At 40.5% G+C, this 25,306-nt stretch overlaps 1 protein-coding gene across 2 annotated transcripts in view; it reads left to right on the top strand.

Moving 5' to 3' along the window:
- The window catches only part of RAB22A (RAB22A, member RAS oncogene family), a 53,759-nt gene that overhangs the window by 13,654 nt on the left and 14,799 nt on the right, over nucleotides 1-25,306 (top strand). The window contains exon 3 of one of the 2 annotated variants that reach the window (XM_058562415.1): nucleotides 24,063-24,144. In XM_058562415.1, the coding sequence (XP_058418398.1) occupies nucleotides 24,063-24,144 (82 nt within the window). Of the gene's footprint in view, nucleotides 1-24,062; nucleotides 24,145-25,306 lie in introns of those variants that run through there. The other variant, XM_058562416.1, reaches the window with a different exon arrangement.

Raw genomic sequence — 25,306 nt, 5'->3', positions numbered from 1 at the left:
TTCCTCAAGCAAAAAGAGGAAGATTGGCAGTGGATGTTAGCTCAGGACCAATCTTCCTCACCAAAAAACAGAAAAAAAAAAAAAAGAGGTTAAGATCCTATATTGATATCTCTTTTACGTTTCTGACATTAATTTTGCCTTTGGTCAACTCTATGGTATGTCTACTCTCTATTTCATTAATTTCTGCTCCTATCTTTATTGTTTCTGTCCTGTTCAATGTGGTGTTCTTTTTCTAACTTCTTGAGATAGATGATTATATCATTGATTTTCAGTCCTTCTTTTCAGTTGTATTTCTTATATTTTAAAACCTTAACCAAGGCTTTTGCTGGATCCAACAAGTTTTTATATATCATAATTTCATTATCATTCATTTGAAAATATTTTCCAGTTTCTATTATGATTTCATTTTTGATCCCAGTGTCATTTAGATGTGTTTCTCAATTTCCAAATATAGAGAAATTTTCTAGTTGACTTTTTGTTGATAATTACTCGCGTAATTGTATTGAAATGAGAGAACGTACTTTGTATGGCTTAAATCCTTTAAAATCTGATAGAATTTGCTGTGTGGCCCAGCATATGTCGATTTGGGTAAACGTTTCATATGTGTTTGAAAAGATTGTATACTTTGCAGCTGTTAGGTACCATGTTCTATAAGTGGAATTAGGTCAAGTTTAGTAATCATATTGTTCCTTTCTTCTGTTATTCTTGCTGGTTTTTTGGTCTACCTGCATCCATCAGTTACTGAGAGAAATGAGTTAAAATCTCCCACTATGGTTGTACATTTGCCTGTCCTTTTTGTTCTGTCAGTTTTGCTGTACCTATTTTGCAGCTACATTAAGTACCTACAGATTTAGAATTTTACTTCTCATTGATAATGCAAACCTTCTAACATTCTGAAATGTATTTGTTAGCTCTGGAAATGCATTTTGCCTTGAAGTCTAATTTGTCTGTTATTAGTATAACAACATTATTTCCTTTGGTCAATATTTGCATGGTGCATCTTTGTCTCATCCTTTTGTTTTTAACCTTTCTGTATCTTTATATTTAAGGTGGATCTCTTGTAAGCAGATTAAGATTTGATTTGGATAAAGTAGACCCCATATAACCACCACCCTAATAAAGATCCAGAAACTTCCATCACCTCAGAAAGTTCCTTCTGTGAGTCTCACTCCCCATAAGCAACCACTGTGGTGATCGCAGTCACTGTAGATTAATTTTTCTGTTCTTGAATTTCACATAAATGAAATAACACAGAATATACTCTTTGGTGTCTGATTTCTTCTCCGTAAAACAATGTTTTAGAGATTCAACCGTGTTGTTGCATGTCCCTTTTTGTTTTAAATTGGTGAATAATATTTTCTTGTATGAATACATCACAATTTGTTTATCCGTTCTCCTGGTTATGGACATTCAGTCATTTCCAGTTTTTGCCTATTACGAATATAGAGCTGTGAATATTCTTTTATAGCTCTTTTTGTGGACATAGGTTTTCATTTCCTTTAGGTAAATAGCTAGGAGTAGAAGTTCCAGTTCATAGACTAGGTGCATGCATAACTTAATAAGAAGTTGCCGGACAGTTGTGCGACGTGGCTGTGTCATTCTGCTCTCCCGCCGGCAGTGTCTAGAATCCCAGCTGCCCTACATCCTCACCAGTACTTATCTGTCTGTCTGATTGTAGTTATTCTAGTGGGTATAAAATGGTATCTCGTTGTGCTTTTAATCCACATTTCCCAGATGACTAATAATGTTAAGCAAGTTTGCAGTTGCTTGTTTGTCATTCATGTGTCTTTTATGAAGTCATCATTCAGGTCTTTTTGCCCATTTTTATTTGGGGTTTTTGTCTTATTTCTAACAGATGTGTAGAAATTCTTTATATATTACAACTACGACTCTTTTGTCAGATGTATTTATTGTGAATATTTTCTTCCATTCCGTGGCTTGCCTTTTCATTTTCTTGATGATGTCTTCTGTTGAAGAGGAGTTTTAATTTAATGAAGTCCATGTTAACAATTTTGTCTTTTTTGGTTCATCCTTTTTTGGTCCTCTGTGAGTAATCTCTGTCTGCCGTAAGGTCTCAAAGATGTTTTCCTATGTTTTCATCATAGTTTTAGCTTTACATTTAGTTCTTTGATGCACCTCCAGTTACTTTTTCTGTATTGTGTGGGTTAGAGGTAAGGTTCGTCATTTTCCCGTGTGATTATCCAGTTGTCCCAGCATCATTTGTTGAAAGACTTTCTTTTCCCCGTTGAATAGCCTTGGCACCTTGGTAAAAAATTGTAATATGAGTCTTCTAACCATGAGCATGGTATCTCTCTCCATTTACTTAAGTCTACTTTAATTTCTCTCTGCATTGCTTTGTGGTTTTCAGTGTGGGAGTCTTAAAAGTTTTTTTTTAATTTTTCCAAAATATTAATGTTTTTTAAACTATTATAAATGGAATTGTATTTTTTCATTTTATTTACAGTTATTTGTAACTTGTATATAGAAATACCATTGATTTTTGTATACAGTCATGGTCGCTTAACAACCAGGATACATCCTAAGAAATGCATCATTGGTCGTTTTTGCTGTTGTGCAAACATCATAGAGTGTACTTACACAAATCTAGGTGGTATAGCCTACTATCTACCTAAGCTATATGGTACTAATCTTATGGGACCATCCTCACATATGCTGTCCGTCATTGACCAAAACTTCATTAGGCAGCACGTGACTGTATTAACCTTATATACTTTAATGCTGTTAAATTTATTTATTCTAGTAACTCTCTTGTAGATTCCTTAGCGTTTTTTACATATTCAATTATGTTGTCTGAGAGTAAAGACAGTTTGACTTCTTCCTTTCCTTTCAGTGTTTTCCATACCTTACTGCACTGGCTAGGACCTCCAATACCATATTGAATAAAAGTGGTGACTGACATCCTTGCCTTTTCCCAGTCTTAGTGGAAAAACATTCAACATTGTACTATTAAGTATGATTTTAGTTGTAGGTTGCCCATTATTAAGATGAGGAAGTTTCCTTCTATTTCTGGTTTGCTGAGAGTTTTTATCCAGAATGGGTCTTGAATTTTGTCTTAATACTTTTCTGCATCTATTTAGATGATAATGTGGTTTTTCTCCTTTTTTCTGATAATGTGGTGGATAACTGTATTAGAATGTATTGCTAGGTAACAGATTATCCTAATACTTAGCCGCTTGAGACAGCAGACATTTATTATCTTACATTTTCTGTGGATCAGGAATCTGAGCAGCTTAGCTGGTATGGTTCTGGCTCAGGGTCTCTCATGGTGTTGCAATCAAGATGTCAGTCGGGGCTGTAGTCATATGAAGGCTTGGCTGGGGCTGAAGGATCTGCTTCCAAGATGGCTCACTCACATCTAGAGGCCTCAGCTTCTCAGATCTTTACCGTGTGAGCCTCTCCATAGGGCTGCTTGAGTGTCCTCACAACAAGGCCACTAGCTTTCCGCAGGGCAAGTGATCTGAGAGAGAGCATGGAGAAATCTGCAGTACCTTTTATGACCTATTCTTAGGAGTCACTTACCATGGCTTCTGTTCATTAGAAGGGAGTTACTGAGCCCATCCCAAGCTCACAGGGTACGGAATTAAGCTCCACTCTTGAAGAGGAGGAGTATTAAAAAACAAAAAAGTGAACATATTTTATAACCACCACAATTACATTAATTGAATTTTAAAAATTTTATCATCTTTGCTGTATCTAATTGTGAGTAAACATCAGACAAACTCAAATTGAGAAACATTCTACAAAACAACTTGTTTTGTAATCTGCAGAAGTCTCAAAGTCTAAAAGTCAAGGAAAGACTGAGAAGCTGACCCAGAGTGAAGGTGACTAAAGAGTCGTGACAACTAAATACAGCATGTGATTTTGAACTGGATGTTTTACCAAAAAGGGTATTATTAGGGCAATTGGCAAGCCTCAAGACTCTGAGGCATAGATGGTAGTAATGTGTCGGTGTTAATTTAACAATTTTGATGATCTTATTCTGCTTATGTAGGAGAATATTCTTGCTAATAGGAAATGTCCACTAACATTCAGAGGTAATAAGGCAGCTTACTCTCAAATGGTTCAAGATAAGGAAATTCTGTACTTCTAACTTTTCTCTAAATTGGAGACTGTTCGAATTTTTAAAAAATGATGGTTATTTTACTGTCAAGAAAGACGTTAAAAGACAACTGCTTTTTTTCCTGTAATGTCAATAAAAGATAGCTGGCTGTTTGGTGTCAAACAGTATAACACCGTAGTGTTAGTGCCATCTTCACCTTACTTTCCCCATATGGGGACTCCTTACTTTGGTCAGCCATTGATACCCTACCCTGGACCACCCTACTCTCCACCATGTATACCTACCTGCTTGGCCCACCTAGTAGTGACTTTGAGATTAAATAATTATTCAGGGCAGGAAAAAAATAATAATTTCTTTTTATTTTACACACTTATTTCCATTTCGATTGCTCTTCCTTCCTTCCTGTAGAATTGAATTTTCATCCAATGTCATTTCCCTTCAACCTAAAGAACTTTTTTGACATTTCATGTATTCAGGGCTACTGGTGACAGATTCCTTCAATTTTTATTTGTCTGAAAATGTTTGTATTGCATCCTCACTTTTGAAGGATATTTTTGCTAGATATAGATTTCTGCATTGATTTTTTTCTTTTCTTTTTCTTTTTTTTTGTACAGCATAATGATTTGATATTTGTACATATTGCGAGATAATTACCACGATAAGTTTAGTTAACGTCTATCACCACACATAGTTACAAAAATTTTTTTCTTGTGATGAGAACTTTTAAGATTTACTCTCTTAGCTACTTTCAAATATACAACACACTGTGGTTAACTGTGGTCACCATGCTGTACATGATGTGGGCAAAATGGGTAAAGGTGGTCAAAATGTACAAACTTCCAATTATAAAAAAGTCCTGGGGTTGTAATATACAGACTTTTTTTTCTTCAGCATTTTAAATCTATTATTCTGTTGTATTCTGGCCTCCATGGTTTCTGCCGAGTGGCCTGTCATCATCCTTAACATTGTTGCCCTATATGTAACGGATCGTTTTATTATCTGGCTGCTTTTAAGATCTGCTCTTTATCTTTTGTTTTCAGCAATTTGCTGTAATATGCTAGGTGCATAATATATAGTATGTTAAACTGTTAGATCTCACGGGTGACTGAGCCCTGGAGGTTTTTTTCCATCTTTTTCTCTCTGTTCTTAGGATCACATTATTTCTATTGATCTGTCTTTCAGTTCAGTTGATCCTTTCTTCTACTGTCTGTTAAGCACATCTACTATATTTTCTTCATTTCAGATACTGTCCTTAATTCTAGAATTTTCATTTGGCTCTTTTTTAAATTTTATATGCTTAGATTCCCCATCTGTTCACTCAATATGACTTTTTCTTTAAATCCTATTGTATGTATAGTAGCTACTTTTAAAGTACGTGTCTGCTAATGCCAACATCTGGATCAGCTCAGGATCTGTTGCTATTGACTCTTTTTTCTCTTGTTTTGTTGTTTGTGTGTGTGTGTGTGTGTGTGTATGTGTGAGGAAGATTAGCCCTGAGCTAACATCTGTCACCAATCCTCCTCTTTTTTGCTGAGGAAGACTGGCCCTGGGCTAACATCTGTGCCCATCTTCCTCCATTTTATATGGGACACCGCCACAACATGGCTTGACAAGCGGTGCATCCATATGCGCCCGGGATTGGAACCCTGGGCTGCCACGGCAGAGCGCGCACACTTGACCGTTATACCACCAGGCTGGCTCTTTCTCTTGACCTTGAGTCACATTTCTTTGCGTATCTAGTAATTTTTTATTGCATACTGCACACTGAAGAAGACATGTTGCAGAGATTATAGATTCTCCTATCTTCTGAGGAATGCTGAGTTTTGTTTTAGCAGAAAGTTAAATTATGGACTAATCACCTTGAATTTGCGGAAGCTTGCTTTTACACTTTGTTAGGATGGTTCACTTGGAGTGTTGCCTTTAGCCTTACGGCAAATCCTTATTCCTGGGATATTGTCTTTCCTTCTAAGGTATGACCTATCTGGGTTTTCACTCAAGGTGTTCACTGAGCTCCTATAACTTGGCAGGATTCAAACTCCCAACTCTTTCTTTCCTGTAGTTGGCAGCGGCTGAAATCTCTGCTCAGCTTTTTTCAGCTTTACAGTTGTTAGTGTCCTTGGAGTCCTCCCCATGCGTGTGCAGTTGAAGAGTCAGCCGTGGATTTGAGAGGGGTTTATGTATAGATTTGAGGCTCCCTCCTCTGCAGCTCCATCCTTTCCAGGACATCCCCTCTCCATGTCTAGCCACACTGGGAGCCCTGAACCTCCTCCTCCAGACAGTAGCACTGGTTTTCTGCTTGATGGGTTTGTGAGGGTTATTCCAGTACAGGTTAACACCACCATTACTGGACTCAGAACTCCCCAACTTTGACTTGCAATTTGAGTATTTAATTATTTTACCTTTAATATAATTACGGATGTATTTATGTTTAAACCTACAATTTTACACTTTGCTTTTGATTTACCCTGTCCTGTGTTCTTTTGGATTGAATTTTGTTGTGTTTTGTTTTGTTTTTAATGCTGTGTTCCCCCTTTCTTATCTTAATAGTTATACATTTATACATTCTTTTATGATTCTTTAAGTGTTTGCTCTAGACGTTACCTTATGCATCCTTGACTTATTCGAGTCTAGTATAAATTACTTTTACCACATTCCAATAAGGCAAGGATCTCAAATCCAGTTTCTCTGCTTCCTGCCTTTTATGTTCTTATAGTGTATTTTAATTCCATAACTTAGACCTCATAGGACACTTATTATTGTTATACAGTCAACATTCCTGTTAATTTCCTCTACGTATTTACTCTTTCCATTTACATTCCTACCTGCATTTCTGATCTTCCCTCTGGGATTATTGACTTCATTCTGAAGAACACTGTTTTGTGCTTCCTGTAGTAGACTCTTCTGGTGCTGGGTTGTCTGTCTGAAAATGTTGTAATTCCATCTTTTTTTTAACTGAGCTTTTATTTACATACAATAAAATGTGTAGTTCAGTGAATTTTTACCCTGTTCTTGTTTAAGTACTGTCAAGATATAGAACTTTTCCATTACCCCAGAAAGCTCGCTTCCTAGTATATCCAGCCCTGCCTCACCAACCTAATCACCATTTTGAATTCTGTCACCATAGAATAGATACATGTGTTTTTAAACTTGATATAAATGGAGTCGTATTATGTGTACTCATTTATGCTGCCTTCTTTTGCTCACGATACTGTTTTTGAGATTCATCCATGTTTTTGTACCATGTTTTTGTATATATCAGTAATTTGTTCCTTTGTATTGCTGAGTAGTATTCCATTGTATGAATATACCACAATTTGTTTGATGGTCAGTCTCCTATTGATGGACATTTAAATGGAGTCCAGTTTTGAGGTATTATGAATAAAGCTGCTATGAATATTTGTATACAGTTCTTTTCATGGACATGTATGTATGTTATTCTTGAGTATATGCCTGAGAGTGGAATTTCTGGTTAATAGGCATATTTTTTATCTATCGTCGTATAACAGATTACCCTAAAACTTAGCAGCTTAAAACAGCAATGAACATGTATTATGTCGCACAGTTTTTGTGGTCAGGAATTCAGGAGCAACTTAGCTGGGTGATTCTGGCTCTTGCCATGTAGATCTCTCTGTAGGGCTGCTTGAGTGTCCTCACAACATGGGAGCTGCCTTCTTCATAACAAGTAATCCATGAGAGCCCAAGATGGAAACCACAATGTGTTTGTGACCTCACCTGTTGTTTCCATAATATCCTTTTGGTTACACGAGTCAGCCCTGTTCACTGTGGGAGGGGACTACACCAGGACATGAAGACCAGGAGTGAAGATCCTTAGGGCCGTGTCGGATGCTGGCTACCATAATAGGTTTAAAGTCCTGTTTAGCTTTATAAGAAACTGCTGTTTTCCAAAGTGGTTACATAACTCTTTTCCATTCCCACCAGCAATACACGAAAGGTCCATTTGCTCCACATCTTCACCAATAGTTTTTATCCATTTTTTTTTTCTTTTGTGAGGAAGATTAGCCCTGAGCGAACATCTGTTGCAAATCCTCCTGTTTTTGCTGAGGAAGATTGACTCTGGGCTGACATCCGTGCCCATCTTCCTCTACTTTATATGTGGGACACCTGCCACAGCATGGCTTGATAAGCGGCGTGTAGGTCCGCACCCGGGATCTGAACCTATGAACCCTGGCGTGCTGAAGTGGAACACTCGAGCTTAACCAATATGCCACCAGGCTGGCCCCACCAACAGTTGTTTTTAGTTTTAGCTGTTTTGGCAGGTCATAATCATTTTTGAGGTCTGTTTTCATTGGATATAGAATTCTTGGTTTTCAGTTATTATGTGTTAGACCTTTGAAAATATGTATCCCCTTATCTTATGGCTTCACTTGTTTTATTGAAGTCAGTGTCGGTCTTGTTGCTCTCTTGCTATTGGTAGATCATTTCCCTGAGTGCCTTCAAGATGTCCTTGTTTCCTTTGGGTTTCAGCAGTCAGATGTGCCTAGGTAAGATTTTCATTGTATTTATCCTGCTTGGGTTCATAGTATTTCTTGAACCTGTGGTTTGATGTCTTTCAAGTTGTAAAATTCTCAGCCATTATCTCTTTGATACTGCTTTTGCTCTTTCTCTCTCCTCACATTCTCAGACTACTGTTACTTGTAGTTTAGAATTTTTTCATTTTTTTTTCCATGTCTTTTACACTCTTTTCTGTATTTTCCATCATTTTTTCCCTCTATGCTTCAGTCTAGATATTTTCTTCTGGCTAGTTCTTTAATCATTTTTTTAACTAATTCAAATCTGATCTTATACCTGTCCATTAAGTACTTGATTTCAGTTATTATTTTTCTGAATTTCTAGAATGTCCAATTGATTTTGTTTTAGTTTCCTTTGTTGAAATTGTTAGTTTCAGTTTTTATTTTCTTAAACTTATTAGGCATAGTTATTTTAAAGTCCACTTCTAATGACAAAAACAGTGGAAAGTGGATGATTATTGGGGTTAGGTAATGGATTCTACTTTTTTGTGTAAGTGAAAAATTTCATAATAAAAGTTAAAAATAAAGATGTCTGATAACCAATCCATTCTCTGGATCACCCGTATTTCTCTTCATTGTCTGTCGTTTATCTTGATTGTTGGTGACATTGACTTGTCTCCTTATATGCATAACCTTTTTTTAAATTGCATTCCAGATAGTGTTTACTAAAGTTTTATATATAATTTGAGGCTCTCGATCAAAGTCAGCGAACCTACAACCCAGGATCCAAATCCAGTCGTGCCAGTTCATTTAAATATTGTTCATGGCTGCTTTCATGCTGTAGCAGCAAAGATGACACAGACCATGGCAGATAAAACCGAAAATATTTACTGTGTGGTCCTTTACAGAAAAAGTATGCCAACTCCTGCTCTACATGTTTTCTTCCAGGCACACAAATCCAGTCCCCACTACCACTCTGATTCCTTATCATTCCTGGGATAAAATCAAATTATCTTTCTTAGTTTAGGTCTGTGTCCACCCCAGCAGTCCCTCCTACTACCTCCTGCTACCTTCACCCCAAACCTGGGACTCTGGACCTGGGTAATGGCTTGTAGTTCCACATCCTCTCTGCAGTGTTACATCATCTTGTCTTTTCATGTATTATACCAGCTACTTGAGTATACTTACAGCAGAATACACCTGTTAGTTTCCATTCCATCTTGTTTGTAAGATGTAAGTCACGGGCCGGCCCCGTGGCTTGGCGGTTAGGTGCGCGCTCCGCTGCTGGCGGCCCAGGTTCGGATCCCGGGCACGCACTGAGGCACCGCTTCTCTGGCCATGCTGAGGCCATGTCCCACATACAGCAACTAGAAGGATGTGCAACTATGACATACAACTATCTACTGGGGCTTTGGGGAGAAAAAGGAGGAGGATTGTCAATAGATGTTAGCTCAGAGCCGGTCTTCCTCAGCAAAAAGAGGAGGATTAGCACGGATGTTAGCTCAGGGCTGATCTTACTCACCAAAAAAAAAAAAAAAAAAGATGTAAGTCACATCGTTTCCCCCTTATGGAAGCTCTCCCTGAACAGAGTAACTTTGTCTTCTTTTTTACCAGCTTTTTACCTGGTATGGTGCTCTGTTATTCTCCATTCCGGCCAGTTTTACAGACGTTTTCCTGGGCCTCTCCCTAGCCTGAGTCCCTTGAGGCCTTGTTCCCCAGGACCTCACATGGATTAGCCCTCTGTATGTATTTTTGAAGGGATGACAGGAAAGATGTCTTACCCCTCCTGTCCAAGGGTGTTTCTTCTTCCACTCTAGATTTCATCGGTTCCTGTTTATAGTCAGACCTGGCTCCCTAAATTGAGCCCTTCTCTTTGCTCTACTCTGGTTCCTTCCATTCATCCTAGACACATGACTGTTCTGACTGGAGACTATTCTGACATTGGATCTGAGCTCATTTGTTAGCCTTTCAGGAAAATGGTACCTGCCTTCCTCCCTCCCACCATTCATCCAATCAGACTTCAAATCCAGGAGACATTCTTGAATCCTCCCTCTTCTTCACCCTTCGCTTTCAATCCATCTGCAAATCTTGTTTGTTCTAGTTCCTAAAATCAACTCATATCCGTCCATTGCTCTCCAAACAGTCCTGTTTTGAGGATATCAGTTGGATTGTGTTGCTTTTGTTTAAAAATCTTTAATGGCTTCCTCTTACCCTGAGAATAGCCAAAATCCTCATCATGATTTTTTATCACTTTTTTTCTCTCATTACATTGCAGCCACACAGCCCTTTCTGAACACCTAATGTTTTCTCCCACCTCAGGGCCTTTGCACTTACTGTTTCCTCTTTTTGAAATGTTCTCTTCCTTCCAGATATTTGCATGGTTGGGTCTTATTACCTTTTAGGGCCTAGCTGAGAAGTTTTCTCTACCATCTTATCTGAAATTACCACTCTAATCACTGTCACCACACAGTGTTTTGTTATCTTCATAGTAAGTGTTAAAATCTATAATCATTTATCTATTTATGTACTTATTTATTGTCTCTCCCCACCACTCTAAGTTCTGCAAGAGGAGGAACCTTGTCTGAAGTGATCACAGATGTATCTCCAGTGCCTAGGCCATAGTACCTGCTCAATAAAACATTGTTCTTTTGTTACAAGATTTTTATAATTGTATGCATTCATTGTTTCTATTTACCAATCTCTCGTTCGTTTACTTCAGATCCTCCTTTTATCAGTTTCTGCCCCATTATTCTACTCAAACCACTGTTTAGAGTTTAACATCACCTCATGAATGGCTAAATCATACTCCACAAGTTGATTTTTGTTGTATTTGTCCTCTCTAGAAGCATCTGGCATTATATTGATTTTTTTTTTTTCTGCCAAGTCTCTTGTTACCTGGGATACAGTTGTGATTCTTCGTCTTCCTACTTTTTGGGACAGTTCTCCTTTTTCTGTTTCTCAGCCTCAGTGTCCATCCCTAAAATGTTGGAGCAGTGAGGGTTTCTTCCTCAGCTCTTTGTCTTCCCAGGTGATTTCATTCACGCTCACAGCCTTGAGGGCTACCTTTCTCCATTGACTCCAGAAGACTGCTCTGTCTCCGCAGAGATACCTGTGACTCCACATACCTGCCGCTGAGCTCCTCTTCCCGCCCTCTCATCCTGCCTGGTCTGTACGTCCACCACCATCGAGTGTGAATTGGTCCAACCACTATGAAGTATAAGTAGTGGTAATAATGATGTGCATGTCATATACTTTAAATGTAATAACTCAATCCTTAAAACAACCCTATATACTTTCCAATTCAAATATAAAAAGTCACAAGATTCTCGTCCAAAAGACCACAACAAGCAAGATAAGCCCATTAGACATCTGAGCTCACAAAGAAACCTGAATGAACTAAACTTCAGAAAGTGGTCAGCCAATCAGAGAAGTGGTCCATGGCTGCTCTCGTTCCCTACAGAAACAGGGACAGGGGGAATCTGCCATAGACGGGACGCTGGGCTGTCAACTGTGGCAACTTGGGTTGGGCAGCTGAGCTCAGAGAAGCCACTCGGAGGGCATCCCTACCTTCGTTGGACACAGGGCGACAGCAGCCAAGATGCAGGGATCCAGGCAGGGAACTGGAAGGCAAAGAAAATTCCTCCAGCTCTTGATCAAATTTACTGGTCCTTCCTCTGCTGTGTCCAGTTAGCTGTTGAGCTCATCTAATAAAATTTGTATTTAAAATCGGGTCAGTGAAACACAAAGGGAAGAAAAGAGTTAACAACAACAACAACAAAAATATCTGAGATCTGTAGGACACTGTCAGACAGTCTCACTATGAACTGTTTTTTGCTCATAACACCTCTTCCACCAAATGTGTGGTTTTTTACTGCTCTGACAACCAATTCTCCAACTCTCTGGACAGCTACTGGGTGTCTTTCAATTCAGTTCTGACACTAACTCCCCAGAGTTATATCAGACTCCACAGGTTTAAGAACTCAGTCCCATAAGACTCTTCAGAGGCCAAGTCGCAAGTATTGATTACCCACGGTACCCACACTTCTATCTGACAATGGCTACAAAGTTGCGAGTTCCCACAATCCCTCCCTTTCAAGTTCAGTAATTTCCTAGAACAGCTCACAGAACTCAGGACCACACTTTACTTAGATTTACTGGATATAAATGAACAGCCAGATGAAGAGATACGTAGGGCTGAAAAGGTCCTAAGCACAGGAGCTTCTGTCCTGTGGCGTTCAGGTATGCCACCAATGCAGCAGCTCCTCAAACCCCATTATTAAAGGATTTTTATGGAGGTTTGATTGCTAGGCATGATTGATTGAATCCTTGGCCATTGTTGATTAGCTCAGTCTCCAGCCTCTCACCCTGGAGGTTGGAGGATAGGGCTGAAAGTTGCAACCCTCTAATCAAGATTTGGTCTTTCTGGCAACAGCCCCCCTCCACCCATCCTGGAACTGTCTAGGGGCCTGCCAAGAGTTACCGCATTAGAACAAAGGACAGTCCTATCACTGAGGAAATTTCAAAAGATTTAGGAGCTCTGTGTCAGGACCTGGGGACAATGACCAAATATATATTTCTTATTATACCACACTCACATACACATAATTGGCATCCCAGAAAGAAAGGAGAAAAAGAATGAAACAAAAGAAATAATTCAAGTGATAAAGGGCAAGAACTTTTCAAAATGGCTGGAAGTGTTCACTATACAAATCCAAGAATATCTCCAAACTCCAATCAGGATAAATACAAAACGAACCATAGCCTGGATATGCTGTAGTCAGACTGCTGAAACCAAAGGCAAAGAGCAGATCTTAAAAGCAATCAGAGGGGGTATTAAAAACACATTATATACAGGAGAACAAGGATGAGAATTATCCCTGACTTCTCAGCATAAACACTGGAGGCCAGAAGACAGTGAAGTGGCATCCTATCATTGATATGCTATGGCAGCATAATAAAAGAGGAAGAAAACCTGCTAAGCAAGAATTCTATATCCAGCAAAAACTTTCTTCAAAAATGAAGGTGAAATAAAGACGTTCTCAGACAAAAGCTGAGAGAACTTCCTTACAGCAGGCCCCTACCAAGAAATACTAAAAGAAATTCTAAAAAGACTATATTCGCTTTTAAAACAAAAATAAAACTTGTATTACTGTGTTTATAACATAAGAAGTTAAATCTAAGGCAGCAAGAGCACAGTGGGTGGGAGCGGACAGATGAAATTAGACCATCACAGATCTTATGTTGTTCATGAAAGAGCATCATGTTTTGTGGAGATAGACCAAAATGTGAAGATTAATGCTGTAATCTCTAGAGAAACATTGAAAGAATAGGCACACACAAAGAGGTATACCTAGGGCCGGCCCTGTGGCTTAGCGGTTGGGTGCGCGCACTCTGCTGCTGGCGGCCCGGGTTCGGATCCCGGGCGTGTGCCGACGCACCGCTTCTCTGGCCATGCTGGGGCCGCGTCCCACATGCAGCAATTGGAAGGATGTGCATCAATGACATACAGCTATCTGCTGGGGCTTTGGGGGAAAAAAATAAATAAAATTAAAAAAAAAAAAAAACAACAACAGAGGTATACCTAAAAATTCAATACAAGAGAAAAAATAGAATACAAAAAAAATGTGATTTATCCAAAAGAAGACAGAAAAGGAGGAGCAGAGAGACAACAAACGAATACCAAAATGGGAAACTTAAAACTGGCGTATAAATAATGATTGCATGTCAGCACTCTTACCTCTAGCTCTTACTTCTTTATGTCTTTTATAGACTCCATAGGGTGTTGTATGTTTCTACGCACACTGTCATGATGTCTGTAAGTATGATCTCTGTGACCGTAAAACTGTTTTTTACAATCTGTGCCCGTTTTTTTTTGGCCTTATTGTATTGGCTAGACCCTCCAGTACATTGCTGAATAGAAGTGGTAAGAGTGGACATCCATGCCTTGTTCTTAAGGCTTAAACTAAAGAGTAACAACCACAGTGTTGATGGGGCAGCTGGAACTTGACACATTGCTGGGGGTGGTATAAAATGGTGTGACTGCTTTGGAGAACTCTTTTCTGTTTTCAGGTGAAGTTAAGCACCGAATTCTGTGACTGAGCAATCCACACTTAGGTATTTATCCAAGAGAAATTAAAATATATGTTTATAGAAAGACTTCTGCAAAAATGCCCTATTCATAATAGCCAAAAACTTGAAACAACCGAAATTATCCCTCAGCATGAGAATGGGCAAAGTATGATATATTCATACAGTGGGAGACCGTACAGCAATAGAAAAGAATTAACTACCAAATAATATAGACTCATTTCAAAAATATTGTTAAATGACAGAATCTAGACACAATAGAGTATATATTTTATGAAATATATGAAATCCAAGGACAATTAAAACTAATCTATGACGTAGGAGTCAGAAATGGTTTGCCTGGGGTAGGTACAAGAATTAACTGGAAATGGACATGAGGGAACTTTCTGGGGTTATGGAAATGTTCTTTATCTTGTTTTGGGCAGTAGTTACATAATATGAAATGTCAAAACTTATTGAAGTGAAAACCTAACTCTGCATTTTATTGTTCATTAATTATACTTTAACAAAATATATATAATTTTTTAAAGCCCTGTGTTATTAGTACTGAAGTTATTCCTAGTTTTCAAATGAGAGAACTGAGGCAAAGAGAAGTTAATTGATTTGTCCCCGGTACACAGTTGGAGGCAAAACTAATAAACAAAGCTGGGTAGTCTGGCTTAAAAGTCTGCCCTCGTAACCAGAGTGCTACTGTCTCCCACCCTTGCCTGGCAGTTCTACTTCTAGGACTTCACCCTTCAGATAAACTCACATACGTTCCAAACAACAATATTAATAATTGTACAAGGTTAGTAATTGCAGGATTGTTGTTTAGTAGGGGGTCTGATTATCTTATTTATGGTGCAGTCACTCAATATAATATGATAAAGGGGAAAAGCCAGCTTGATATACTTATATTGGATGATCTAGATGTAGTGTAGAGTGAAAAAAATCAAAGATATGTAGTATATGCTACCATCTGTGTTAAAAATAAATAAAGGAAGATGCAGGGGAAACTATGTACATATGCTTGTATAAACCTAAAGTAGATCTGAAAGGAAACCTAAGAAACTGATAAGATCATTTTCCAGGAAGAGGAATTGAATGGCTGGGAAAAAGGAGTAGGAGGGAAGCATTTCAGTCTATACCTGTTTTGCACATTTTGGATAATGAAGCATATGAGTGTATTATCTATTCAAAAAATTAATGAATACAATTACAGTTTGGAAATGACTAAAACGGCTCATCACACACTTAGTTGCTGAGCTGACAGAAGCTGCCTTGGACTTCTCAGGCCTCTCTCCCTCACACCAGTTGATACCCTATGGCTTTTGTACATCAGCCCAGCTTTCTCCAGGATCCTTTCCGGGCCTCTTAGCTTGCCTCCCTTCCTTGTCTGTGCTCTCACAGTCCTTAGTTGTCCCAGCTGTTGCTACATATTCGTCTCCACTTCCACCCTGTAAGGTCTTAAAAATAGAGATCCATCTCTTTCATCCATAGGTTATTAAGGGCCTGGTGTCTGGCAGAGGGACCCGAAAGGTCTGTTGCCTGCTTCCAGAATTCACCTCTAAAACAGGTCTGATAACGTCATCCCTTTCCCCTTCAGTGGCTCCCCTTCACTGTTAGCTGTCTTTCCCAAAACATCATCTGTGAGGTGACTAGATGGTGCACAGATGAACGCTTTAAATTTATATTATGGGGCCAGCCCCATGGCTTAGTGGTTAACTGCACACACTCCACTACTGGCGGCCCGGGTTCGGATCCCGGGTGCGCACCGACGCACCGCTTCTCCGGCCATGCTGAGGCCGCGTCCCACATACGGCAACTAGAAGGATGTGCAACTATGACATACAACTATCTACTGGGGCTTTGGGGGGGGAAAGGGGGAAAAAAGGAGGAGGATTGGCAATAGATGTTAGCTCAGACCTGGTTTTCCTCAGCATAAAGAGGAGGATTAGCATGGATGTTAGCTCAGGGCTGATCTTCCTCACAAAAAAATTATATTATGTGTTTTATGTTCTGTTAGGAAAAAATAAAACTGGTCCATGAAACCTTTGGGTTTTTAATTTTACCAATATTATTATTATTGCTTAGACAAGGCTGTTAAAAAAAATAGACGAGTGATATTTTTACAATTTTCAGTAGTAAGTAATACAAATGGGACACGGACATGGCAGAAATGGTGACATTGGAGCCCCAGCCTACGGGGAGGTACTGACTTAGAGGAAATAGGGCCGCACACAGAGTAGACGCTCATGGGTGTTGAGTGCAGCGGCTGGCTGACTTGCAGCAGCTGTCTGTCCCCGGCCTGCCTAGAGCTTTTTCTGTAGTTACCTAACTGTTCTCGCAACCCCACCGCACCCCCAGTCTAACCCTGCAAGACCACTGAGATTCTTCTTGCACATTCACAGTTCTGTGCTCTTGTTCCTGCTGTTTCTCTTTATAGACTGTCACACACGCACGCACGCGCGCACACACACACCCGGATCCTATCCCCATCTGCCGGGCAAACTCCCTGCTTAACTTCTGGGTTTCACTCAAACTTCACCTCTTCTCTGAAGTCCTTTCTAGTGTATTAGTTTCCTATTGTTGCTGTAACAAATTACAGGAAATTTAGTGGCTTACAAGAACACAAATTTATTATTTTATAGTTCTGTAAGTCAGAAATCTGAAATCAGTTTCACTGGCTTAAAGTCAGGGTATTGGCAGAGATGGTTCTTTCCAAAGGCTCTGAGGGAAGAATTCATTTCCTTGCTTTTTTCAGCTTCTAGTAGCTACTTGGCTTGTGGCCTTTCATCCGTCTTCAGGGCACCTCATTCTGGTCTTCACTTCCCTCTTCACATCACCTTCTTCCCTGGCTCTGACTCCTCCTGGTCTCTCTCATAAGGACTCTTGTTATTACATTGGGACCAGCTGGATAATCCAAGATCCTCACTCCATCACAAGAGTCTTAACCTGATCACATCTGCAACATCCCTTTTGCCATGGAAGGTAACATATTTACAGTTCTAGGGTTGGAGTGTGGACATCTTGTGGGCGGAGGGGCGTTTTTCTGCCTCCCACACCTGGCATCATCACTCTGCTAGGTACTTAAATTTGGCTTTATCTCTCTGCTCCCATAACTCTGTCCAGCCTTCAGTATCTCATTGAATATCTGCCTATTATCTATTCACCTGACCAGTCCCCCCACTGTGAGCCTCTGTGGGGGCAGAGTTGGGGTTGTAGTCATCTTGCCTGCCCAGTGTTCCTGCTGTACGGTAAGTAGAAGGCCACATGTTTGAGGGAGTAGACCACCCAGTACAAGACGGCGCTGCAGTGCTTAGTTCCAAGCACAGGCTCTGGGGTCCAGCCACCTGACCATGGATCCTAGCTGCCGGACCCACTAGTTCTGTCCCCTCCATGTCTTGTCTTCAAACGGTGATGAAGAATCAAACCCAACCCAGAGGCTCACAGTAAGGACTAAATGGAGTCACGTGTAAAAGTGTGAGAAGAGTACCTGACAATAATGAGCACTTAGTCAAGGGAGCTAGTTTCATCATTGTTGTTGTTGATTTTATTGTTTATAATGTGAAAGGTTTTATATTATGTAAATTATTCTTGACAAACTTAGGAAAGGGGAGGCTAAATTCTTTGTTATTAAATTTAGTTATCTTTATGTTTAATGTTTTGCTGATTTTAAATAATTTCCCAAAAGTTTTTAGAATGACAAAAATGTAGAAAGTACTAAAGGATTTGCTTCAGGTGACCATGAACCTGTGGAGCAAACCATCTATTGTGCACCCCACTAGTTTATGTGTGTAGTGACTGAGTGCTACAGAGTGATATGTTAACCCTTAGATCTCATTACCCTAAGAGATGGTAAGTTAAAGGAAGGAGTGAAAGATATGCATGACTGTGGAACCCACACAAATAACTGAACTTATGGATACTCAAAAACGTCTGGCTTTTTGAAGCCACTCATAACATAAGACAGATGTGCTCTTATATTTAGCTAATTCTCACTGAACACCTATCAAGGTCCTTGCACCATTCTAAACTCTCCTGAAGACTCCTTGATAAGTCCATTAGAGGAACGACTAGATTTCATGTACCTGTGGTCTTTTTGTGTCTCAATCTTAGCGTAGTCAATGGTGTTTCTATCAGTATATGTAACCTAGAGATCCAAGCATTGTGTGAGATTTAGAGTTGTTTAAAAGTTATGGTCCTTCCTTAATTTTAAAGTGTGCTGAAATATTCATCCTTAAAGGGTACCGCATACCATTATGGGGATGACAACAGCCCACGTGCCTTTTCAAGAAAAGAGCTTGCGGGGGCCAGCCCCGTGGCGTAGCGGTTAAGTTCGCGCACTCCGCTGCTGGCGGCCCGGGTTCGGCTCCCGGGCGCACACTGTCGCACCACCTGTCAGGCCATGCTGTGGCAGCATCCCACATAAAGTGGAGGAAGATGGGCACGGATGTTAGCCCAGGGCCAGTCTTCCTCAGCAAAAAGAGGAGGATTGGCATGGATGTTAGTTCAGGGCTGATCTTCCTCACAAAAAAAAAAAAAAAAAAGAAAGAAAAGGGCTTGCAGTCAGGAGAGGTACTGGAATGTGATGGCAGGGCATACCTGTGTTCTGAGAGAGCTAAAAAAGTCTACTGCAATTAAAGAAAAGAACTTTTAAAACACCTTGTAGCAAGTATTTTCATTGGGAACACCTACTCTGACCAAAGATCATGACTACTTGGTGTGCATGAAAGTCATATTTGTGGAATGTCGTGAGACATGGAGAAGTATATGGAAGGTGTTCTAGCTTTAAGAAATAATGTGGCTAGGGATGTTAGATTAAAGAGGTAGTAAGATCTGCCTAGGCAGAGTGAAGAGAGAGAGTTCAGTAGTGAAAAATAAGGTTATCAGACAAGTAAATGGCAGGCTGGAAAATAAAAATGTATCATTTGGATGGCAGGAAGCCATTGCTTGTTTTTCAAAAAGCAAAATATTGAAGTTATCATACCCTCCGCATATTTAACTTGAACGTTAAAGGAGTGATCCTGGAGTTCGAGTTCAAGTGACTGTGGGAGGGAAAAATTGCAGTAGTCCCACTCAAAGATGAGAGTCCAATTGATGAATTTATTTCAGGGGTCGAGGTTCAAATGTAGAGTAAATATAAAATGAAGAACCAGACAGTTCTACAAAACCGGATGCAAGTAACAAAGGACAAAGAATAGTTGCAGACCAGCTTCTGTTCAATGGAAGGCAGACATGATGTTCTGATCGAGAACTTGAAATTTGGGACTATGGTGGGGGTAGGGTAGAAATAAGCCCTGTCTTCATGTTAAGTGTGAGATGATGAAGTAGTATCTAGATTGTATAGTTAAACTAAAGTCAATCAGATTTAGAAAAGTGCTGTCCTCAGCAGATAAAAATGTGAAGCTATGGGGAGGGATTTATTCAAATGAGTCATGCAGGAGGCCTTCTGCCCCCTGGCTAGCTCTGTAGGGACCACTTGGGAGAGACAATGGGCAACGCCCCATCCTGTGTCTGGCCTTGAATCCAGTTATTACCACTACATAGACTAACTGAATCCAAATGCTGAAGAGGAGGAAATGATTCTTATAGGTGTGATAAGCCAAGATTTCAGACTCTCAAAAGTCAGCAGAGATGCCTGTTGCAATCAGGAGGCGTCATGGGGCTCAGGGGAGAAGAGATGAGGGAGGTATGATCATCTCACCGTAGCCACCACTGCTGGGACCTGGAGGTGAGGAAGAGCTCCTTATTCAAAGCATGAGCCAGCAGCAGAGAGAGTCTATAAAGTGCCACGACTTTTTCCTTAGCAGAATTCCAGAAGTCTGAGTGATGGAGGGACACAGTAATTCTTAGCTGCAATTCCCAGATTTTGCCTCTTGCCTGTTGGCTAGCATGTGGTTAGAGATGGTGGCTGAGCGGGAGCAGGCAGGAAGGACTTCCCTGGGCGTAGTCAGCCCTGCTCTAGTTGAACCACATCCCTAGCACCCTGGAGGCCACACACCTGACTCCAGTTAAAGAGCTGGGGTCGCCTCTAATCTCAACTCTACCTGCACTTCAGAAGCACTTCTCACTTTATGCTTCGGGAAGTGCTTGGCCAAAACACCCTGGAACTATTGGAGTAATAGAAAGCAAAGTAGCTTATGGCAACATGGTAAATGTTTTGTCAGAATTCTGGGGTAGCAAGGAGGAGGGAGATAATGAAGATACCCTTATTATAGGAAGAAGTACAGCAAGGTCTCTACCTTCATGGAGCTTGCGTTTCTCATGGGTGAGTTAGACACTGAACAGGTGAATTTAAAAAAATAAATAACTAAGCTTATCAGACATTGTAGTAGGTGCCCTGAAGACAAAATGGGATGATGTGTGTATTGCAGAGTGAAGTTGGGGGTAGCTGCCTGGTTTGAGTGGACTGCACAGGTTTCTGTGCTCTTTGGCAGTTGAGCTAAGACGTAAAGAATGAGGAGCATCTAGCCATTGGAGAGCCAGGGGAAAACCATTCCAGGAAAAGGAACAGTCAGTGTGAAGGCAGAAACAGGAACAATTGCAAAGATTTGAGACTGGTAGGAGGAGACGGATTTGATGACTGCAGTGGCCCAGGCAGGCTGTGCTGGGATCACGATCCAGGGCAGTGGTGATGGGTGAATCAAAGAAAAGACATCTCTGACTTGGCCAAAGTCAGAAAAGTAGAAATCACAGCTGATGTGAATGGAAATTTGTTTTTCTCAAATTGGGAGGGTTGACTGCAGAGCATGTTGGGGGAGGTAGAGCTTATAACCTCTATATTTTCTCTGAGAAGGCTGAAACAAGCTATTGCCCCCAAAAGGAAGGTAGCAGGAAGTGACAGGGAGCTGGAAAGGAGTTGTAAGAATGTGGAATAATTGCTGTGTGGAATGAGAGGCCTAAGAGGTAGACCCAACCGAAATAGGATAGTCTCCACACTGGTCCACATGGCTTTGTGACTTTCCTCCAGCAAGGCAGCCACCTGATCACTGAGTAGAAGAAGCAGGTGGAGAGGCTGCTTGGTTGGGGCTTTTCTGGGTGGTTCAGACACGGTTCCTAAGGAACTGGCAGCGTGGGCGAGTGATGCTGGCAGTAACAAGACAAGAAGCCAATAGACCCAAGTAGAGAGCTCTGGGCGCAATAAGACCTCAGTGTAGATAGGAAGGAGATGTGCTGAGAGTGACGATGGGGAGAGCTGGCAGGATGGTCTAGGGTCAGAGACAGGGAGTTGGGTTTAATCCTTTAAGATACTTACATTATATTATAGCTGCCATTTTGCCTTTCTTCTGTCTGAGAAACAAATCTATGCTTTCATTAAAGGGGAGATGGTTGGCAAGTAGGTTGAACTTTATTCTGATCCTAGAAGGAAACATTTCCTTTTAGTTGTTGCATATATCTTTCTCAGCTTTTTGTCTACTTGAAGCATTTTTCTTCTCTTGTTCTTTGAGCAGCCAAAATGGGTGTGTGGGATGCACTGACTCTCTTAATAGGCCTTAATTGGATGCCTGTTGTCACTCTTGGATCTAACACTACAGCCATAATTGATCGAGAGTTGAGTTGCAAGCTTTTAGAACTAATTTCAAAGTCTAAACTAAAGTATTTCCTGGTGCTGCCTTTAAATAATAATATTGCCTTGTATAGATATAGTACTTTACAATTTACAAAGCACTTTCACATACATCATATCATGTAATCTTCACAATAAACAAGGCTTTTTGAATGCTTAGATCTTTCCTATGTGAGAACTCAAGTTGCACATCCTGATTTAATCATAGTGAGTCGCCAAAGATTCTTGATACAATAACCATTTATCCAACACCTTCTATTCATAAACCACTTTATTAAGGATACTAAAGGGTAAATTTTCAGTAAATATCAAATAAATAGTACCTATCCAATAACTGTAATCTTGCTTCCTAACTCACTTTCCCATCCTCATCACAGTTGATATTTTGTAGGCTGCTTGCTAAACCATAAATTTATATAAATATTGCCACGAATTCATTGTATCAAAGTTTAAGTTTTTAAAACTAAGGATTCTGATACTTATCTAAACTCAGTGATTATTCCACAAGTCATTCTGTTGATTTCAACTTGCACTTTCTTTTTTTTTTTTTTTAATTTTATTTATTTATTTTTTCCCCCAAAGCCCCAGTAGATAGTTGTATGTCACAGCTGCACATCCTTCTAGTTGCTGTATGTGAGACGCGGCCTCAGCATGACCGGAGAAGCGGTGCGTTGGTGCGCACCCGGAATCCGAACCCGGGCCACCAGCAGCGGAGCGCGCGCACTTAACCGCTAAGCCACGGGGCCGGCCCTAACTTGCACTTTCTTGAAGATTATGTATCTATTACTGGAATCTCAAAAATATTTCAGACATCCAGCATATTTGAAAACATCTAGCCATTGAGTTCATTGCCATGATTAGGATGATTAGGGTATGATTCCAAGTGTACAACTTGGCCTTTGGCTGCAGAAGGCTTATTATCCAGTAGACAAGAAGACATAATCATTTCTGGGTTCTGCGAGCCAGACTGGGATGCATTGAGGAGACTTGGACACACAGGACTTCCCAGGAGGGAACTCTCTGGGTGAGATGGGAAGTAGAAGATAGTATTGGAGTCGGGCCCAGCCCCGGGGCATGACTTCCAACCGTGTGTCCAGGAGTCCCTAGAGTGTCTAGGCATGTGCTGTGGGCCACCATGGCTCCTCAGGGAGTCTCTAGGTAGTATGAGACCCTCAAAGTAATAGGAACCCCTGCCTTCAAAGGCCGCTGGGCAAAGTGGTCCCTCACAGTGAGCAATATGACCACCATCATTCCATCATTCCATTTCCCATCGAGGGCTGGGTCAGACCCTGAGGTCTGATGAGGCCCGTCAGGTCAGCTAAGGGGCTGTTTTGTTACTGAAATGCAGAGGTGGTCATCGGGGGCGTCGCTTCTCCAGCTCCTTGTTTGGCATCTTAATTTTATGAACTCGAGTGTTAACGCTAGCTGTTAATTGGCTATTTATGTGGTTTGGAGATGGAGGGAGGACAAACCCAAATGGCCTAATGTGTTTTACCAGTGCACGCATTTCCTGGACACAGTTTTTTTAGAAAGTTTTTCCATGATACCATCTTTTTAAATAACAGCCTCCGTATTTTACAAGGGAGGCTAATGTCTAGATTACAAATTTATCTCTTGGTGTTTTTGATATGGAGCTTAGGCAATCACAAGCCAAAGAACTCTTCTTCTTTGTGTTGGGCAGTTGTGCCTAGTGCTTTATTTTGACACAGAATATGCAGCCAGTGTCTGAGCATCCTGTAAATACTCCAGAGAGGACCACAATTAGGATAGAGTGTGCAGCGGGAGTTTGAGCATTTAGTCTAAATGATGTTTCCTACTGGGACTGGCACCGTGCTTTAAATAATTGTATTCTGATCATTTAGGTCTCTCTTTATAGGGCATCTTTTATGACCAAGACTGTCCAGTACCAAAATGAGCTACATAAATTCCTAATCTGGGATACAGCTGGACAAGAACGAGTAAGTCACTCTTTAATTTACTATGTGTTTTTCTGAGGCCCAAATTAAAGCTCCAACTAAACTGTCGGTGTCCCTGTCATTTCATGTTACTCCTCTTCTGTGCGCCAGAGACACATTTATTTCCATTTGCGTAGGCCAGCCTTTTTCTTTTCAGTTAGAGCCACAAAGTCCACTGATGGGGAAAGTGATAATGGGCACTGAGGGCATTTTTAAACTTTCTTGTGTCTTAAAGTAAATGCTGACTAACAGGCCTGATAAAATCCTGCTCAGAGCATTGTGTGTAAATTGGGGCTCCATCCTCTAGCAAAGATATAAAAGAATTAGTGGTAGAGAGGGAGAGTTAAGCACATCTCATTTATAGCCACCTTTTAAAAACTAAAGAGGGAACTTTACAGCATATAAAGTTGGAGATTTAAGTGAAATGGATGAGCTAACACAGTGCTATGCAATAGGTACTTAATAAATGCCTGAGGATAAAATTGTCTGAGGTGGTTATCTGCTTAAGGAAGAGCCTAAACGAGAAGTAGGGCCTGGGCTGAGGCATCATGGTGCAGAATGGGATTTGATGAAGCCCACCCAAATTGGGCAGAGCTGAGAAGGCAGGGAGGGGACAGATGCTTGGCTGCTGCCTCATTTTCACTCTGGGCCCTAAGTCTGATTTCCCTGTCGAGGTGTCTGGCAGCCACCCCGTTATTCAGCTGCTGTTTAATTTTGTTTTCAAGCAGTAATATCAAAACAGAACATCTGATGGATGCACAGTGCTATCTTAAGCTCTTAAAAGTATACCAGAAGTAATCAGGAGAAATAGTCTGTCATCACGGTCTTATCTAAAACAGCATAGATACTGTGTGTGGTATAAAATCTGACAAGAATCATCACAGACAAATGGAGGAAAACGAAACAACCCATTACTGTTGTCCTAGACACAGACACCATACATTTGTACAGATTTAATGTCTTAAGTTTGCTCTGGTTTCTTCTGTTTTTTTAACTCTGGATATCATGCCCTGTGTCCAGTTACTCATCTGAGATTCGTCTGCTTAGTCTCCCGTTCCCCACTCCTTATACTTTGTTTGTGTTGTGCATCTAGAATGGAGCGTTTAGGACAGTGAGACGTTTGCTAACCCTCACTCTCCACCCTTCAAAAGTGTCGTTTCCCAGA

The sequence above is a fragment of the Diceros bicornis genome, chromosome 19, assembly GCF_020826845.1.
Source record: "Diceros bicornis minor isolate mBicDic1 chromosome 19, mDicBic1.mat.cur, whole genome shotgun sequence".
Taxonomy (NCBI): domain Eukaryota; kingdom Metazoa; phylum Chordata; class Mammalia; order Perissodactyla; family Rhinocerotidae; genus Diceros; species Diceros bicornis.
The sequence above is the reverse complement of the archived record's forward strand: the minus strand, read 5'-3'. Positions and strand labels throughout refer to the sequence as shown.